Source organism: Bison bison, unplaced genomic scaffold, assembly GCF_000754665.1.
Source record: "Bison bison bison isolate TAMUID 2011002044 unplaced genomic scaffold, Bison_UMD1.0 scf7180017864183, whole genome shotgun sequence".
In the NCBI taxonomy this organism is placed as follows: domain Eukaryota; kingdom Metazoa; phylum Chordata; class Mammalia; order Artiodactyla; family Bovidae; genus Bison; species Bison bison.
In genome coordinates, this window is record NW_011494755.1 from 8,590,022 (window position 1) to 8,610,975 (window position 20,954).

Consider the following 20,954-nt stretch of genomic DNA (forward strand, 5'->3'; position numbering starts at 1 on the left):
TACTTATGCAAATATTAACCTCCAGTTAATGGTATGTGTTAACAATTCTGAAACTTTCTGTGTATTATAGGATTGAGCAAACGGGTAAATATGTTGAGGCCAATGGAAACTAGATCTCTCATTCCTGAAGAAAGGAAGCACAATATGAAAAACGGTGCTCAATGAGAATCGGAAGTACCAGTTAAATTGGAAGTATCAGTGCTCAATTAGAATTGGAAGTATCAGTGTTTTTTAAAAAACACACACAGAGAAATATATGAAGTACACATATACATCCACTTAAAGTTTCTAGAAGCAATGATACCGTATTATCAATGAGCATATATATATAGTGCCTTAATACTGATTTCCACTAAAGGGAACCAGGGCTCATTGGAGAAATGGCTGACTGCAATGCTAAGGCAGGGAAAGTAAAGAAGATTTGACACATCTTCTGCCAGAAAGTAATGAAGTGTGCATACAATGATGAGGACACGTCAAAAGGCCACAGAAACTTGTATGAAAGGGCTCCCACTGGCCAAATCTGGGATAGTTTGAACATAAAATGAAAAACAATAATATGAAATTACTGCCCATATAATAAGAATTTACAAGTGCATATTAATGTGAAAAAATAAGTAGAATGAATAGTAAATAAGTCATACAGAGCCAATGCACAGTATAATGAATATAGACAGTAATAGTAAAATGATGCAATGGGGTAAGTATCACTTATCCCAGCGATCACACTATACCATGTAAATAGAAAGTAGCACATTATAAACTTACATTCACATAAATGCAGTAAAAATGGATGAATGAATGGAGTGGTAAAAAAAGTCCTTTATAATAAAACCCCAGCTACCAAATCAGGAGGAAAGATGAAATTAGCAAATCACCAATACAGCAACAACCATCACGGTGACAACTATTTTAGGCAATGGATATTAAAGCTGAAGTGTGAAGGACTTCCCTGGAGGTCCAGTGGTTAAGACTTCATCTCCCAATGCAAGCAATCCAAGTTCAGTCCCTGATTGGGGAGCTAAGAACCCACGTGCCTCGTGTCCAAAAATCCAAAGCATAAAACGGAATCAATATTGTAACAATCAATAAAAACTTTTAAAATGGATCACATCAAATAAAAATCTTTAAAAAGAAAAAAACAACTAAAGGGTGAAAAGTGGTAAGAAACAGGCTGTTTATATAGTCTCAACATATCTTCCCTACAAAAAAGTGTTTTTAATTATAAAGAGGAAAAAAGTAAGACAACTGGAAGAAACCACCTTAAGTGATCAAAGTTAACATCACCACGAATAGGATAAACTGGCAGCAATCCTGATGTAATGAAACGAGAAAGACACAACATTATTTCAGCCAAAAACCCAGACACACATATTGGGATACATTCTATTAAATACTCAACCCTGAACTCTTCAAAAACTTAAAGGTCATAAAAGACAAAGAATGAGGAAATGTTTCAAATTAAAGGCCTCCACAACACATGACAAATAAATTAACCTGATACTGGTTTGGATCCCTACTAGAAAAACATTTTCTCATAAAGAACATTATTTTCACAACTGGCAAAATTTTTAAAAGATCTATGGATTAGATAATGGTATCATATGAATGTTAATTTTCTGATTTTGTTATTTACATAAGAATGTCCTTGTTCTTAGAAAATATACAATGAGTATTTAGAAGGGACATCATGCCTGCAACTTATTTTTTTCTTTTTACTGCAACTTATTTTCCAATGACTCAGAGGAAGAAAAAAATACCACACACACACACACACACAAAGAGAGATGATAAAGTAAATGTGGTGTGATGTTAATAATCAGAGAATCTGAAGGATGCAGGAGATTCTTTCAACTATTTCTGTAACTTGAAATACTGCAATAGTCACTAAAATACTACACACTTTAAAATTTCTAAGTGTTTATATTTATAATGTCAAAGTAACAAAGGATTTTTTAAAACATGACACAAAAACACAAACATAAAGGGTATGGCAAGTAAATTCGGCCATATAAAAATACCATGAAGAGAATGAACCAAAAAGCCAAAACTGATAGAAACTATTTGCAACACATAAAACCAACAAAAAGACTAGTGTCTAGGATATTAAAGAATTCCTACAAATAAACAAGAAATGACAAGAAACTAAATATAAAAACAGGCAAAAGAATTAACAGAAAATTCATAAAGAATGGCCAACAAACATAAGTTTAACCTCATTGATAATTAGGAAAATTTCAAAGCAGCACTGTTCATAATGGCCTCAAACTAAAATAACCCAAATGTCTATCAGTAGTAGCACAGATAAACCAACTATAATATATTCATACAGTGGAAATCTATACACTTGACAGTGTTGAAAATGGATAAGCAAGAGCCATATATGTGAACATAGATGAATCAAAAAGGAAAACAGTTTGCTTCCATTTAAATAAACTTCTAAATATAGGAGAAAAATCTCTAGCACTTAGGGCTGCATAATGAGTAGTAAAAAAAACAAAACCAAACCACAGGAGAAAAGCAAAAAAGCAAAAGCAGGACTACCATCAAAAATTTGAGACTACAGATATATTGCAGCAGGAGAATGGGAACAGAATAAACAAGAGGGGTACAAATGGTGCTTCCACAGTATGTGTATACATTTTATTTCTTAATCTGGGTAATATGGATATTTAAAACTGTACTCAGGGGCTTCCTTGGTGGCTCAGTGGTAAAGAATCTGCCTGCCAATGCAGGAGGATCTTTGATATAGGAAGGTCCCACATGTCATGGAACAACTAAGCCCGTGGGACACAACTATTGAGTCTGTGCTCTAGAACCCAAGAGTCAAAACTACTGAAGCCCACACGCCCTAGAGCTCATGCTCTGCAACAAGGGGATCCACCCCAGCTAGAGAGCAGACTCTGGCTCGCTGCAGCTAGCACAGCCATAACTAACTAAATGAAATTAGTAGAATAATGTTAAACATTTCATGAAAAAAAAAAAATTAAAAAACTATATTCACATATTTTTATAAGCTTTTCTATTAATATAATATAATATAATATCTCTAAAACAGATCAGGAAGACCCCAGAATGCTTACAACTTAGCTCTAAGAACCTGAAAGGGTAATCTTTAAAAGAAAGAACAGCTAGGTAAGTAAGGAACAGAGACCTGGAAGTGTAGCATTTTCAAAGCCAAGAGAAAAAAAAAGAGGGAATAGTGAACCATGTCAAATATTTGTGAGAGGCAGAGTAAAGTTTCATACAACACCTAAAGGTATTGTTCTCTGTTTGATAAATTACTTATCTTACAATGTACATACTATTTGCAATGACAAAGGACTTATTAACACAATAAGAAAGGATAGCAACATTTTGATATTTTATATTCAGAAACCAAAATTCTTAATTGTATTTTTAAAGTGTCCTCCTCCCACAATGCAGAACATCAGTTACACCAACAGTATGTATTCAATTACTGGAATATGTGCAGTTCTGCACCTGAGAGCCAAGCTTTGGCAAACTTGAATGACAGCCCCAGTTCCTATCACTTGCTATTAAAATGCTAATTACAATGACCTTTGGCTCTGCCAAGTTGTACATATGAGTAGAGGCTGATAACAAATACAGCCCCCTTCAGTATCTACAAGGGATGGTTCCAGGACACTCCCAGCCCCCTCAAGGATGCTCAAGTCCCTTTATAAAATGGCACACAGTATGTGCATATAATCTCTGCACATCCTCCTGAATACTTGAAATCATCTCTAAATTGCTTATAATACCTAATATGTTGTAAGTGCTATGTAAATAGTTGTAAAGACAATGTAATGCTATGTAAATAGTTGCTGGTACAAGACAAATTCAAATTTTGCTTTTTGGAACTTTATGAAACTTTTTTTTTTCTCCAATTATTTTTGATCTGCGGTTTGTTGAATCCACAGATGCCAAACCTGTAGACATGGAAGGCCAAATGTATAAAACACAAAAACTTGGTTAGACTAAAACAGAAACTTTAACAATTCAGGGACATGAACTGAACAATCCACTTGACTTTTTTCAGTTATAAATAATAAAAAGCTTTTATTTTAAATTTACTGTTTTCTAGAAAATTTGGACAACTATTTGGCTAAGGATTCTTTTTTCTCACCTGTAAAATGAAGATAAACTAAATACCACTTAAAGTCTCAATTAATATTTTATGGTGTCATCTGGCAAAGAAAAATCAATCACAAAGGGTAATAAAATTTAATACCTTATCTAAATAATAAACCACATTTGAGTGCTGCAAAGCCAAAAAGTACATTAACCTAGTGATATATTCAACTAGGCTATTCACTACTTTTCCTTTTACATAAAGGTTTACTTCAAAAGTTTAGATTACTGAGACCTGATCTTAAATAAAAGAAGGAAGCTCTTCAAAGCAACATTAGCATGAGTAATGCAGAAGATTGTATTTTTATTAGTGCAAAAATGCAATTTCACACAAATTTAGCGTAATGACGAAAAGTTCTGATGTTTAAAAAACAAAATCCTCTTCTCTGAATAAAGAAAGAACATACTACCAATTCAGGCCCTTGTTTTAAAATATCACTACTTTAAAAAGGAGAAGTATTTCTCTCAAGAGCACTTAGGTCAATATTCTGCTGGCTATAAATCAACTTGTTTAAACCAATGGTAATATATAAGACTATTAAATCCAGACAAATGGTTGTATGGTTTATAAAGAATGAGCAATATTCTTTAATTAATGGTAGAAAATAAATTCAATTTTAGGTATCCACTTGTTTTTGACAACTAATAGAATCTACTAATATTAAGATTCAGTTAATGAAGACATTTTTGTTCCATGAGTCTCCTTTTTCTCCTGAAACCCTGAGAGAATCCAAGAAGAAATCATCTGACATATATGGATTAACAAATTAAACTTGTAACTTCAGAAAACTTGTTCTACGACCCAAAACAGAACTACTCACCAAAAGCAGCAGCCATAGGGGGTTCAAGGGATGGCTGGCCATCACCAGTGGGAAGGTCTAAGCGAGTGAAGTCTCTGCTTTTGTCATTATTATATTTCACATTAAGGCTGGTGAGCTTGGAGAAGTCAATACGCAGAGTGCAGCATGCATTATAGATATTCTGGCCATCCAGAGCCTAAAGCATGTAAGAAAGGGACTGATGTTTTGCAAGACAACAATAAATCAAGTAGCCTCTACTTTGACAAAAAGTGGCAATCAGGCATAAAGCAGAGAGGACTAAACTAAAAGCCAAAGAATTGTATTTCATTTTACCTTTATCACTAACTGTGTGAGCCTAAGAGAGAAAATGAAAACTCTATTTCTCAGTTTTTTCTTTGGTAAAGTGAAAATTTCTATTTTATCCATGGTAAGATAAGTGGAAGAGGAGAAATGTATAAGCTTGAAAAACTATAATACATTATTGTACACTACTAATTATGATTATGATTATTTTAAAATGTTTAAATATATTTAACATTTCATCTTAATTTATATTAGTGTAGTTTATATAGGTTAAGATGATATAAAGTCTTTGTAAATGGTACTTGTCAGAACCACAATATGTGAAACAGTATCAACCACTTTTTTTTGTTGTTGTTGTAAATTTATTTTCTTTGAGTAACAAGATTGAGGGAAGTTTTAAGTCAGAGTAGATACAAGACCAAAAATTAGCAATCTCTTCTTTCACAATGATAAAGATCTTCCGAAGGGATATTTATAGCTACTAATGACTTCCACAAACACTTGAATTTACAAAAAATAGATATCAGAAACTAAAACACAAAAAATACGTGTACTAAAAAACGCTTACTTATCATAACCATTACTGACAAGTATGCTATCGTAAAGGTACAGAACACTACATGCAGGTAGAGGACGCAGCAAATACCACGGTCATTCCTAGTCAAGAGCCAGACACTACGTGACACGCACAGTGTGCCCACCTCAGTCTCCATCTTCGGGAAAAATTAGAAATGCTTCAGACACTGATACAAGATAGAATTGGAGTTAGGGATAGATCTCAGTAGGAGATGGATCAAACATAACCAAACTGAACGTGAAGTTTTATGTTTTGTCAAAAGACAAGCACTTGTGTGCCAAAAACAAGACAGTATGAATTGAAAGCAGCATATTTCCTAAGACTTAATGTCTGTCAATTTAGAGCTCAATGAGATTCAACAGTGAATACGGTTGCAAAAATACAGAAATCAATCAATCTTTGGCTCACTTAATAGAAGTAAATGAGGGCACTAGAGCAAAGATAATTCTATTCTATTAGTTAGATTATATCAGGAGAACTTTGTGCAACTCTGGACTTCAAATATGACAAACAGAAATGAGTCCCAGAAATATAAGAAATGATAAGGGATTTGAAACCATTTCATATGAAGAAAGAAGTAGTTTTTAGACTATAAAAAGAGCAAAAGGAACAGTACATTTAAAAATGATAAATTAGTTTGTATATTTTATTACAATTTAAAAAAAAAAACATAGTAAACTATAGCACAGGAGAAGACATGATGACCTTTGGTATCACTAAAGTGACTATAATAACAAGTGAAAAATGAAACAAAGATCATAATTACCATTTTGGCATAATGTGCATTCAATGGGTCAGCATACTGAAGCAAGGCTTGAAACTGATTATTCTTTGTAAAGGTGATAATCTTTAAGACTGTGCCAAATTTAGAAAATATCTGGAAAAAAGTTCACATTAGGTTAAATTTAAGGGAAAAATTTAGCTAACTTATCCTTATAAATACAACTTGATTCATAAATCTCAGTTTTAAATGAAAATAATATCCTTTATTAAAACTACTGGTACCAAAATTACTTAAATCAGGCCTAAGATGTTCATGTTCTAACACCCATACATGGCTTAAAACAGTGCCTGACATACAATAGGAACTAAATATTTAACCTATTTTATAACTTGTCACAATTGGCACAGTACTGAAATAGAAGGTTACAACAGGGATTAATTAGTGCTATGAGATAATGGTGTTGCAAAGCATATACCTAGAAATGGAAGAGTCACACAAAGATCAACTATTTCAGCCTGAGAATCAGCATCTATTTCCTGAAACTTTTATAGAAAGAAAACTACAAAATATTCAACAAAATGAAGCACAAAATGTCCAATGCTCTATTAATTCATCAAATAGTCATAGAGAATCGTTGTAAGCTCTGAAAAAAGTCAGGAGTGAACAAAGTAGAAACAAGAATCTCAGCACTGGTTCATCAATTTTAAACAACAGTACCACACTAATGCAAGATCTTGATAATAGGGGAAACAGTACGTCTGTGGGGGTAAGGAGGTATATATATTCTGCTCAAAGTGTTTTGTAAACTAAAAATGCTCTAAAGAATTCTAGTAAGAAAACAAAATGTGAAACGGGAGAAAAACTAGAAAAGAGAACGAGAACGGGGGAGGAAACCACAAACAAGTGCAGTTAAGTAGGAAACAGTTATCAAGTTGGGAGATACATGTCCAGGTATATCTTGGCAGATATATAAAAAAGTCGCTTTAAATGCCAATGTTCTTAATACGCTAATTAAAATACATAACTGTTAAGAGTGGGCTTTTTAAAAAGTACATGCAAGACCCAACTCTAGGTTATTGGGGAGAAATCCACTTTAAATATAAGGACTTAAGCTAAAGAGAGAGAAAGATACACCATGCTAACACTAATTTTTAAGAAAAGCTGGCAGAGCTATATTCATTTCTTACAAGGCTGACCTCTGAAGAAAAATCATCAGGGATAATGAGGGATGCTATATAAGATAATGGGAGTCATTTATCCAAGAAGACAGAACAATCTTTAAAATGTATGTGTGTAACAAAAAAGAACCAAAATACTTAAGAAAAAAAGCTGTTAGAACTACAAAAACACTATTGTTGTTGGAGACTTTAATATCCCTCCAATACAGACTTATGGATAAGTCTGTATAAGTCTGTATTGAGACTGTGAACAAACGTACCAAAGGGGAGAAGGGTTGGATCTAATTGACATTTATAGAATAATATATCCAATAACAGCAGAATACACATGAACACCAAGATAGACATATTCTGAGTCATAAAGCACACTTAAATTTAAAATAATAAAAATCATACAATGTGTATTCTCAATTATAGATTTAAACAAGAAACCAGTAACAGGAAAAAACACCTAGAAAATCAGAAGGAAGGTAGAAAGAAAGAAAGGAGTCTCTGCTCTTGCAAGGAAAGACAAGACAATAAATAAGCAAATAAATAACAATACCTGGTCATACAAAAGTATTTTGTTTTAAATAAAAGGGAAAGGGATGAGCGTGATGCAAGTTGGAAAGGTGCAAGGGTGCTCCAGGAAGGCCTCTCTCAAGTCTTTGGAGAAGAGGAATTAACAGAATGAGGGGAAGGTTCCTACAGAGCTCTGGTCACCAATGCTCTTACAACACTTGTTCTACTTCCCCAGCACAGAAGTTCACGGCCAGGGTTCCTACAATGCATTATGCTTTCCTCTGACGTCTCATTTTACATTTGTTTTTTCATAAGACAGAAACGTGTCTTGCTTCTTAAACCTAAGTATTCCCTATGCTGGTAAGAATTTGCTGTCATTACACACTATGTATGTGTTTCCTTAATAGGCAAATATCCTGCTTTTTTATTATCAGAAAGAATGATCATGAATAACTATCCTAGAGGACAGGCAACAAAAGATAAAATAGAAAAATTCAACTACATCAAAATTAAAACCCATGTTCACCAAGACTATCAACAGGATTGAAAAGGCAATGCACAAAATCAGAGACAATATTCTCAAATCATTTATCTGATAAGAGGTAATCTACAGAAATATGAAAAGAAGTCCTACAAGTCAAAAACAACAAAAACCCAATTTAAAAAACAGGCAAAGGATTTGAAAAGAACTTTCTCCAAAAAAAAGGGCTTCCCTGATAGCTCAGCTGGTAAAGAATCCTCCTGCAATGTGGGAGACCTGGCTTCGATCCCTGGGTTGGGAAGATCCCCTGGAGAAGGAAAAGGCTATTCACTCCAGTATTCTGGCCTGGAGAATTCCATGGACAGTCCAAGGGGTTGCAAAGAGTCGGACACAACTGAGCGACTTTCATTTCACTTCTCCAAAGAAGACAATCAAATAGCAACAAGCACATGAAAAGACGCTCAATGGCAACTCGTGTCCATCCACAGATGAATGAATAAACAAAATGTGGTGTATACATATAATGGAATATTATTCAGCTTTAAAAAGGGAGGAAATTCTCACACATGCTACAATACCAATGAACCCTGAAGACGCTGTTCTGTGAAATAAGCCAGTCTCAAAACAGCAAATGATGAGTGACTCCACTTTTATGAGGAACCTTGTTGTTGTTTAGTTACTAAGTGGTGTCCAACTCTTACGACCCCATGCACTCTAGCCTGCCAGGTTCCTCTGTCCATGGGATTTCCCAGGCAAGAATCCTGGAGTGGGTTGCCATTTCCTTCTCCAGGGGACCTTCTCGACCCTGGGATTGAACCTGTCTTCTATACTGGCAGGCGGATTCTTTATACCACTGAAGAGAGTCAAACAATTCTTATAAGAGATCAACAAGACTCGTGAAACTAATTTGTCTTGGAAAGGATCACCAGAAAATTCCAATCTTAAAGTTGTAGTCTGAAGGCTCTCTATTGAAATTTAAGATGTTTAAAAAAATATATAGTTAATTTCATTATGGTCATACTTCAGGGTTCAAAATGTTAAGACCTTAATCCCTCATATAACTCTATTTTGAAAAACACTAGGAAATTTTTGTTTTGCTCTTTTAATGAAAGGTTTGGTCTTATAATAAGTACTTCCTAAATACACCCTCATATCCTAGAGAATAAAGTTTATAAAATAATACTACGGACTTCCCTTGTGGTCCAGTGGTTAACAATCTGCCCTGCAAGGTTTGATCCCTACGTTCCCCTGGTCGGGAAACTAAGAAGATCCCATATGCTGTGGAGCAACCAAGCCCATGTGCCACACCTAGAGAGTCTGCAGCCGCAACTACTGAGCCCATGCACCACGATGAAATACCCCATGTGCCGCAGCACAGCCAGAGAAATCAATAAATAACTTCAAAATGTGTGTGTGTGTGTGTTATGGTTACAGTCTCAATACAGACTTATCTGTAAGACTCATCCACACTATTTACATCAACAACTACAGTAGTTCTCCGATACACCAAGCGGTTTCAGACTTCTATGCCTATATATGTGACTTTTCCCCTGTTCCTGTATCTCTTTATATAATGTCTAGGAAATTTTCATTTATTCTCTTTCAAAACTCAGCTCAGGCAATAATGCCACCAGAAAATTCTTAGCCCCACCCAAACCTCAATAGAGTCCATTTTCTTTACCAAATATTTTTATCCCCTTCCTGGCCTCGTTGTTTTACTTATACTGTATTATACATTTGTCTATATATGTCTCCTTTAATTAGACTGAAAGTTCCTTGGAGGTATATTGCTTGTCTTGGTCATTTCGTTAGCATTGACTACAATTCCTGGCACATAAGACGCACAGAGTAAAAGTTTACTTTTAATTGATAAGAAAATTACACTCTGAGACCTGAGTGAAGAATAACCGCAACATGCAAATTTTAAAATGATAAACATTTCTTATGTAAACTATCTTGTTAAAGAAGTAACAAGAACATATAGTTTGCTCTAAAATTTGGGATTTTTATACTATATTATGCAATAGGACCTAGTTAAATATCACTTAATCTTCAGATTTTGTTAATGTTTAGATCCCTTTCTCTCATTTAATTTGAACAAGAGCCTGAAGCATATCCTCCCTGGCAGATGTGTTTGGCTATATAATTTTCATCTGAATGTGCTAAGAGAATATAAATGTACTCATCTGGTTAACCATGTTCTCTAGAGCTTCCTGGACTGTATTTACTGAGGAGCTACAAAGATCAATCTGATATTATTAAAGTAAGCAAACACCAATATCAGGGAATGCAGCAATGCCTTAAGTGTGATTTTTAACAACTTTTTATAATTATCAAAACACTTATTTTTAAATAGATTTGGCTTCAAAAGATCAATATTTAGGAAAGTTTCATATATATTTTTATTGATTACAAGGTCTTTGACAACTTCCCTAATAAATATACTTTGCTGTCATAAATACAAATACACAGAGACTCAACTCTTGATACGTCTTGTGCATTTTAATCTTTTCAGACTTCAAAATGGGACTAATAAAATACAAGAGATCAGATTCTGGTAACATTAATCTTCAGGGTGATGAAGATTAATAAAGAGAACTTGCCAGAAACTGAAAATGTTCACTAGTATTCACTTGAAAAAAGCATTATTCATACTAGAAATTTCTAAAATAGCAGGCACATTAGCTACAATTTGTTTACAATAGTTTTTGTAGGCAACAAAAAAGGTGACTTAAAAATTAGAATTTGGAGGCTTCCCCGGTGGCTCAGTGCTAAAGACTCTGCCTGCCAATGCAGGAGACACAGGTTCGATCCCTGATCCGGGAAGACCCCACACACTGTGAATAACCAAATCTGTTTGCCGTAACTATTAAAGCTGTGCCCTAGAGCCTGGGAACCACAACTACTGAGCCCAAGGGCTGCAACTACTGAAGCCCATACAGCCCAGAGCCCGCACTCCACAAGAGGAGAAGCCACTGCAATGAGAAGGCCGCGCGCTGCAGTTCCACAGTACTCCCTGCTTGCCACAACCAGAGAAAAGCCCACAGAGCAATGGAGACCCTGCAGTCCAAAAGAAATAAATAAGTACTTTTTTTTAATTAGAATTTTATATTACTAGTGTTGATTCTTTTATTTGATACGGTAATAATTGATTTTTGCAAGCTATTTATCTTTATACTTCAATTCAAAAAGGACTTATCTGTCTTTCATCCTGAAGAGACTCATCTATTGGACCTCTGTTGGACATAACTAACACCATACATGATGGTACTTCAATGTAATAAATTCCAAAAAAATACTGTTTTGCCTTACTCCGTTAGTAGACAAAGAAATTTTTTAGAATGCAGGGCTGAGTTTACATAATGGATCAGTTGATGAATGCCTTCTTTACCTACAAATACTAAGTGATGCCATTCAATCCCACAGCCTTAAGTGCCAATAATATGCAAATGATCACCAATTTTCCAGTCCTGAATTTTTACGCTCAATACAGACATTTCCCAAATGTTTCTTCAATATCTCCCATTGGATGTCTAACAGGCATCTCCAATTTAAGTTGAAAATATACTCTTGATTCCTCCCCTATCTCCCACCCTTGCCCCACATCTTTCCCCCCCTCAGTCTTTACTATCTAGTATAAGATGGCTCTGCTTTACCAGAAGTTCACATCCACAGTCTGGAAAGCATTGACGGTTACTCTCTTTCTCTTTATATCTCACATCTACTCATCCCATCAGCACATCTTTCCAAATACATATGTAATCACCACTTCCAGTGCCCACACCCCACCTGGGTTACCACCACCTCTCACTGGACTGTGCTAAGAGCCTTCACTTACGCCATGTAATCACCACTTCCAGTGCCCACACCCCACCTGGTTGCCACCACCTCTCACTGGACTGTGCTAAGAGCCTTCACTTATGCCTCTGTGTGTGTGTGTGTGTGTTAGTCACTTAGTTGTGTCTGACTCTTTGCGACGCCATGGACTAGCCCGCCAGGCTCCTCTGTCCATGGAATTCTCCAGGCAAGGATACTGGAGTGGGTTGCCGTTTCTTTCTCCATCACTTATGCCTATAGTTCATTCTTAACATAGCAAACAAGAGCGATTCTGTTAAAACATTCAGCCTGTCATCTCACTCCTCTGCTCAAAACCCCCCATGGATTCCTATTTCACTCAGTGTAAAGATTATAAAGGCTCTTCTCTGAGCCTATCAGTCATAGCTTTCGTATTTTTTTATATCCAATGACAGTCTTTTTTCTGATATTTGAATACATTAAGCACACTTCCATTTTACGGACTTTGCACTTGCTGTTCTTTCTGCCACTTATACACATAATTTAACACCCTCACATTCTTCAGGCTTCTGCTCAAATGTCTTCATATTGTAAATACTTCTGAAATAGCACCATTCCCATCTCAGTCACTCTTAATTCCCCTACCATGAGTTAAAGGAAAAACACTAGCTTCCACAGATGTTAGCAGTTTAGCTAACGTCAACTCTTCAGCAGAGAATACAGAAAAATTTGCTAATTATAACATGTACAACCAACTCCATGTATTTCCCAGTCACAATATTTATCACATTTCACACTATTACTTACATCTTACCCAGAGGCCACAAGAGCAAGGATCTGTTTCTTACAAAGCAAATGCCAGCTTCTTACTAGAATCCAGTAAGTACAGCCATCATTTCTTGAGCGCTTACTATGTAACAGGCACTGCTTTAAGTGCTTTAAATGCATCAACCCATGAAATCCTCATAACAAATGTATAAAAGAGATACCATCTTCATCCCCATCATATAAATAAGAAAAAGACATAAAAGCAGCAAGTTTCTTGCCCAAGGTTATGGAGGTAGTAAGTGGTGGAGCTAGGGTTCAAACCAGCTCTAGAAACTGTATCCTTTATTACTTTGCTATACTATACTTAAATCGGCTAATGGAATAGAGTGCCAGGGGTAAGGGCTTAGTTAATGTAATTAGAGAAAGACACTCTGAGGAGGTGAATTTGAGCTGAAAACGGAATGATGTAGATTCAGCTAAGTGGCTAGGCCTAAGAAACAGAAGACAGAAACGGACTAAGACAGAAATAAGAAGGGTAAGAGGAAGAGGGTCAAAGAGCCAGAAAAGCCAGGGTGCTAAATAAGCAGAACAGTCAGGACGTGAGGTTACAGAGACAGTGAGAGGTCTTGATATGGGGGCATTAAGGGCCCTGGTAAGGAATTTTGCTTTTTCCAACAGTAGTGTGACGGACGGAGAAGGCAATGGCACCCCACTCCAGTACTCTTGCCTGGAGAATCCCATGGATGGAGGAGCCTGGTAGGCAGCAGTCCATGGGGTCGCTAAGAGTCAGACACGACTGAGCGACTTCACTTTCACTTTTCACTTTCATGCATTGGAGAAGGAAATGGCAACCCACTCCAGTGTTCTTGCCTGGAGAATCCCAGGGACGGGGAGCCTGGTAGGCTGCCGTCTCTGGGGTTGCACAGAGTCAGACACGACTGAAGCAACTTAGCAGCAGCAGCAGCAGTGTGACGGAGGATTAAACAAGAGACCGCTATAACTAAAGGGCTGAGAGTCCTATCCCAATGGTTACCATTGAAGACTCAGAAATACTTCACTTGAAGGACCCATGATCTTTAGGGAAAGAAACAAGGTTTGTTACTGGTCTCAGCGAAGTGACAAATGGAATAACAAAACAGGACCACGCAACCTGGGCTAAGTTCACTGCTGACTGATAGCAATGTTGAGCCACAGGTGCAATAACATCTTTTGTGAAGCAACAGAAGTTATCAGCAGCAGCTACAGTGCTACAGGAGCAAAAGCAAACAAAAAACGCTGATGGATCACAGAGAGCTCGATGCTACTTGGTGGGATAAACAGAAAAAACGAAAATTCATCAGGACAAAGAAGCCAATCAATTAAGTAACTGCTGAACCCTTTTAGGAAACAACAGTGGCTATGAATACCACTGCTAAAGCCCTCCACAGGACATGCTTCACAAACATACATATTTAGAAAATGGTACTCAGGAAACTATTATAGGGAATAGAGTAGGCATAATAAGTGGTATATTCTGATATTCACATGCACAGCATGTGAACCACGGGCTGTGCTTAGTCATTCAGTCATGTCCAATTCTTTGCGACCCCATGGACTGTAGCCCACCAGGCTCCTCTGTCAATGGGGATTCTCCAGGCAAGAATATTGAAGTGGGTTGCCATGTCCTCCTCCCGGGGATCTTTCCAACCCAGGGATCGAACCCAGGTCTCCCGCACTGCATGTGGATTCTTTACTGTCTGAGCCATCAGGGAGCCCAACATGAACCATATAAGGAAATGTATCTGAGCTCTTATCACCAGTTGATACAATGACAGTGGGGAAAGTAACAACTTCTAAGGTCCCCAGTTCCCTTATTTGTAAAATGTGAGGAGAGGATACATGTCAATTCTTAGATATAAGTGCACACATACGACTCCCCATGACTCTTCATTCAGTAGTACAAACCCAAAGTTTTAGAAAACAGTTAAAATGATTCTAAATTGGCCTAGGGTTATGCTGTTTAATATTATATATATTGAGACATAAATGTGAAAATAAGCATATGTTTCAGTGTTTTAAAATAAATTTTATATATAGGTTAAGTATAATGAAATGGAATACTAGAGCTGGCATCAGGAGGCTTGAATTCTGACTGGTTCTTCAATTATTCTTTACAATACTCAACAATTATCGGAGATTTAGTTTTATTCATTACAAAATTATGTAATAACTAGGTGACAGATCTTGCCTTAAATTCCATCTCTTCACAGTAGGCCATGATGTGGTACACTGCCTCTTATCAAGACGGTTTAGACATAGTAATGGATAGTCTATGCAAGTTATGTTGAGAGTCAGTATTTAATTTGATACTTCCATATTACATGTGAAGTTACTCACATCTTCCTTTTAAAGTTTTAAAAATAAAAGTGCTCAAATGTATGGAGGAATCTATAGAAATAAATTTGTTGTTTTCTATATTGACATTACTTTCTCAGAAATAACTAGTACCAATTTTTTCTTTATAGGAATCTATGCTTTGTTCATTTTCATGCTTAGGTATAAAAACACAGAATTCTTACACATCTTTTTAAATCAAGTATTTAGGTTAGAAAAAGGAGGCTTTCAAAAACTATCTCTAACTGACACTATTCCTTGCATGAAACAGGATGCTGAAGACTTTTATTATTTAAGTAAATATATTAACCAGAATCAACAACCTGAAAAACTAAAGACGGAAAACATTAAAAGTTACAGAGGTCGTATTTGACTCTGCTTTCGTAAGAGTGTTCCTCCTTACCTGATGAAGAACTTCCAGGGTAACAGGATAAAAGAGGTTTTCAATAATTATTCGGAGCACAGGGCTCTGCCCAGGTAGGATTGTGCCTTCATTGGTAGGCGCTCCAGGAAGGGCCAGACTTCCTGACTGGACCGTACTGACAGCCTGCAGTGCAGCTTGGGCTCTCTATGTAACAATCCAAAATGAGAACTTGTGGTTACACAGACACATTATATAATCCTTAGTTGATGTAAATTAATATGAAGTACTATGGTTAAATAAAAATATACATATCTGTTGAACTTTCTCTGGATGTATATATCCTAATATTGTAATCAGTCAAGAATCAAAAGTCTTGTGTTCTTATCACAGTGACACAATATTTAATAGAGTTGCTTAAATTTACTTGAATAAATGAAAAAACTATAGCCAAAAAAGAAGAAAACTTGTATACAACTTTCATATCCTAATTTTTTAATGACAAAAGGGAAGAAAGCAATGTGAAAGTAACATTAAAGACCACTTTAAAAAAAATCACTCAAATCCCTCTTCTTTTTTCCTCTCTGAACAATTGAGTTCTAAAACCTCTGGGTGGCATATGATAGGCATAAACATGGAAGAGCTGTGGTGGTTCAGAGTGGGGCAGGGAGGGCATCCTGGCATGAAGCATCAGAGCCTGAGCAAAAAGAGGAAGGCATCCATCTGCCTGGCAAGGGGAACCTGAGCCCGAACAAGGTAAGCAAGGCATCTGTGAGTGGGTGGCTCACTGCCAGCTGTCAGAACCTGGGGAGCATAACAAGGGTAAGAAAGCTATCCAGAGGAGAGCAGCCTAGCCAGGATTATCAGAGCTCAGGGAGAGTCAAGAAGAGGGCCACAGAGAATTGGGTGCTTCCCCTGTGGCTCACTGTTAAAGAATCCACCTGCAATGCAGGAGACGTGGGTTCAATCCCTGGGTCGGGAAGATCCTCTGGAGAAGAGAATAGCTACCCACTCCTCCAGTATTCTTGCCTGGGAAATTCCATGGACAGAGGAGTCTGGCGGGCTACAGTCTATGGGGTCACAAAAGAGTTGGACACTACTTAGCAACTAACAAAAGCAGCCGCAGGGAATAGGTAGCCAATGTAGTAAAGATAATTCGAGTAGGGAGAGAGTTCAACGGAGGGGCAGACTGGTATGAGATGTCAGAACCCAAGAAAAGGAAGGCAGAAAAGTTTCTAAATATGATGCTCTATTAAAAGGAACCAGGGTGCTCTAAAAAATGTCTAGGTCTAAAACTGGAGCAGGAAAGCATAAGATGAGTGTACATTTCCAGTTTTGTGGGGTTTTCCTGTTGTTGTTTTGTATCAGAATGCAAAACAGTTTTCAAAGAACAGAAGCAAGCCAAAAGGACACAGAAGACAGCTTGAAAGGGGCTCCCACTGGCATTATTTGAGAACCAAAATAGTGATTGTAACAAATAAAAACCCATCAGATAAAACAGGAAACCTGCAAGTCCACAGGCTGATAAAAATTGACAATTGATAAGGAACAGTCTATTTACACTGCTAAAGTACCTCCCGTCAAATACTCTTCTTTCCCCCTTTGTAAGTCATAACTTTATAATAGAGAAGCCAGGCAAACAGCAGTCAAATCAAGTGATCAAAGAGCACACCATCAGCAACGCAGCAAATTGAAATTATTATGTACCACCTGATACGATGAAATGAGAAGAAAAGAGCATTACTTCTGTGATGTTCCTGTCAAAGCTGCATACACTGAATCTTATCACAAGGAAACATCAGACAAACTCAAATTGAGGGATAGCCTAGTAGATGAGTAGCCCATAATTTTCAAAAGTATCAAGGTTATGAAAGCAAAAAAAAAAAAGAAAAAGAACTTAACTGTTTCAGATAAAGGGAGACTAGAAGATATGATTTCTAAATGGAACATGCAACTCTGAATAATGCTTATTCTGCTAGAACAAACATCACCGGGACAACTGGCAAAACTTGAATCCGGGCTGAGGGTTGGAGGGAAGTAATACATCAGTGTTAATTTCCTGATTTTGACCAGTGTATTCTGGTTTGTAAAAGAATATCCTTCTTTGAAGGAAATGCACACTACAAGTTTGGCCAATGAAGACAGGCCAGATTAATAGTTTTTCCCCAAATGCCTCAAAGTAATCAGAATGTCTTCGTATTATATTTACGACTCTTTTTAAAAATTTTTTGACTGCCTCTAAATTTAAAACAATTATTCAAGTGAAAAGGGGAAACTGAAGAGGAAAAAGGCATGGTTGATAATTAAGCTAATAATTAGTGAAATTAAATGCAAGTTTAATCAATCTTGTGTTCTGTACTTATAATTTCCTAACAATAGTGATAATGAATAAAATGTTTATGCCAAAAAATGAAAAAACATCCCACCACTTTAATGCAGATTCTTTCATTTCTACATCTTATATTCACTTGAAATTTTAAAGATCATAGTATTGTGTCACAGTTTTTTGTTATTTTATATTAACATTTATTTTGTTTTCATGACTTTAATTTTAGTTTACTATTTATTATACCACCTTTCAAAAGTGGGATGACTAGCTTTTTAACATTTTGTTATGAAAAATAACATTAAAATAAATGTCTTTCTGAAAAGTGGCAGTCTTTTCTGTATGCTTAATAACTGAACAACTTCCACTTTTGTACTTATATACAACTCTTTTTTAAACCGTTTAACAACATTTTTATGCCATATAAAGACTTTTATGTATCAAGTAATACTCGAACTGCCAAATGTTCAGTTTCCAAATCATCTCTGAGAACAATATATGAATAATTTGAATATATCATTAAATACATACGCGCCTGTAAAGTCAAGTGTGTGATACTGAGCACCCCAATTCTGCTTCACACGTAGCAGTTTATCTTATTTTATACTGGGCTCTCCAGGAAGATGTTATTTGGAAAACAGGGTTGTACTGCTTTTAAATTTGAAAATTGGCTCACAGTCCCACTTAAAGCCTTTAAATAGGCAATGATGAGGTTTGGAGGTCATTCAAAAAAGACTCAATTAACACAGGGATTAGAATTAGCAAACAAGAACATTAAAGTAGTTATTGTATCTGTATCAACTGCTCTCGCATGCGCGCGCACACAAACACACACACACACACGAAAGGTTAAGTAGAGACATGGAAGACAGCATTGTTCAATAGAATTTCCTGTGATAATGAAAATACTCGACATCTACAATATATTGGATATTAGTCGCTGGTGGCTGGTGAGCACTTGAAATGTACCTAGTGCAACTGAGGAACTGAATTTTTTATTTTTAATTTATTTAAATTTATTCACATTTAGCTAGCAGCTGAGGGGTTCCCAGGTGGCTCAGTGGTAAAGAATTCACATGCCAGTGCAGGAGATTTGGGTTCAATCCCTGGGCAGGGAAGATCCCCTGGAGGAGGGCATGGCAATACACTTCAGTATTCTTGCCTGGGGAATCCCATGGATGGAGGAGCGTGGCGGGCTACAGTCCACAGGATCGCAACAGAGTTGGACACGACTTAGTGACTAAAGAACAACAAGCGAGCAGTTACCATATTAAACCTACTGAACAACCAGTGAGCAGTTACTCACAACTTTAGAATGTTCAGGAAAAAACATCAACACAGTGAGGCTCTCAGTGGAGTAATGGTTCCTTTTTCTCTCACATCAGGAGAGAAAAAGGAACCATTATTCAAGATTTAATCATCCTATCAAAACTAAGCCTGAATAACTGAAAGTAAATGTAACCTTTTTGGCTACACTGTGTGGCTTGTGGGATCTTAGTACTAAGTGTGGAGTCCTAAGCACTGAACCGCCAGGGAATTCCCAACCTCACTGACTCTACTTCCTTATCTACCAATCATTCAATCAATTCTTTTTATTAAATAATTCTATATATATGCTTACTACTGCTATATTACAGTTATTGTTGCTATTGTTGCTGTTTCTCTTCCTCCACTCCTTCTTCTTTGGCATAAAAGACATCATGTTGCAGAAATATGAGAAGATATGGTATATATTGTTTTAATCATTCTACAGTTGTCAATATACTCCGCATTAGTACTTCACAGAGCATTGAGTACAAGTCTCCGCATAGCAGGCATGCAAAAAAAATTATTTTGACAATAAAAATCTGAGAAAGATTTGTTTAATAAGTAACTCTAGTTTCAATTTTTAATTAGGCAAAAATATTGAAGGAAGAAAATGAAAAGTAGAGGGACATGCTTCACTGAGGACAAAAGAAAAGGGAGGGGGAGAAAAAAGAAATGTCTTCTTAATATGAAGAGACAGTTCAGGTACAAAGAAGACATATTTTCTGTGTATCTGATGCTAAACATTACAAGGCAGCAGAATTCTTATTATGGGAGATAATTTTTCAACATTTCAGCCACAAACCCTCTGGAATGGTTACATTAACTAGTAGTAAAGGAAATAGCAGTATTGTGATGGAAAAACCAACAAATACTTATTGAGGTTGGGAACATATATATACTTCATGTAAAATTTAAATATGCCTAGAAAATATGGCAACCCACTCCAGCGTTCTTGCCTGGAGAATCCCAAGGATGAGGGAGCCTGGTGGGCTGCCGTCTATGGGGTTGCACATAGTTGGACACGACTGAAGTGACTTAGCAGCAGCAGTAGAAGAAAATATAAAGAAGGTATTTCTAAAGTTGAGATAGAAATGAATATACAACAAAATTCACAGATCTTTAAATGTTCAGTTTGATGATTCTGGGGGAAATATTTTAAGGAAAAAATTTTCCGTGGTCATTATTTTGCAAATTTATAAATTTCTACCTACAAGACCAAGAAAAACTGTCTATACAAAAATGACTGCTACTAATACAACCATTTCTCAAATGCTGCACCTCAAAAATACCATCTAAAGTTTTTAGCTCCAATTTTAGTTTAAAGC

At 36.3% G+C, this 20,954-nt stretch overlaps 1 protein-coding gene across 5 annotated transcripts in view; it reads right to left on the minus strand.

Moving 5' to 3' along the window:
- Nucleotides 1-20,954, minus strand: part of PTBP3 (polypyrimidine tract binding protein 3) — a 90,639-nt gene that overhangs the window by 20,563 nt on the left and 49,122 nt on the right. For all 5 annotated transcript variants that reach the window (XM_010843581.1, XM_010843582.1, XM_010843584.1 and 2 more), the window contains 3 exons: nt 16,038-16,202; nt 6,581-6,691; nt 4,956-5,130 (listed from right to left, as the gene is read on the minus strand). In XM_010843581.1, coding sequence (XP_010841883.1) covers nt 4,956-5,130; nt 6,581-6,691; nt 16,038-16,202 — 451 coding nt within the window. The remainder of the gene's footprint in view (nt 1-4,955; nt 5,131-6,580; nt 6,692-16,037; nt 16,203-20,954) is intronic.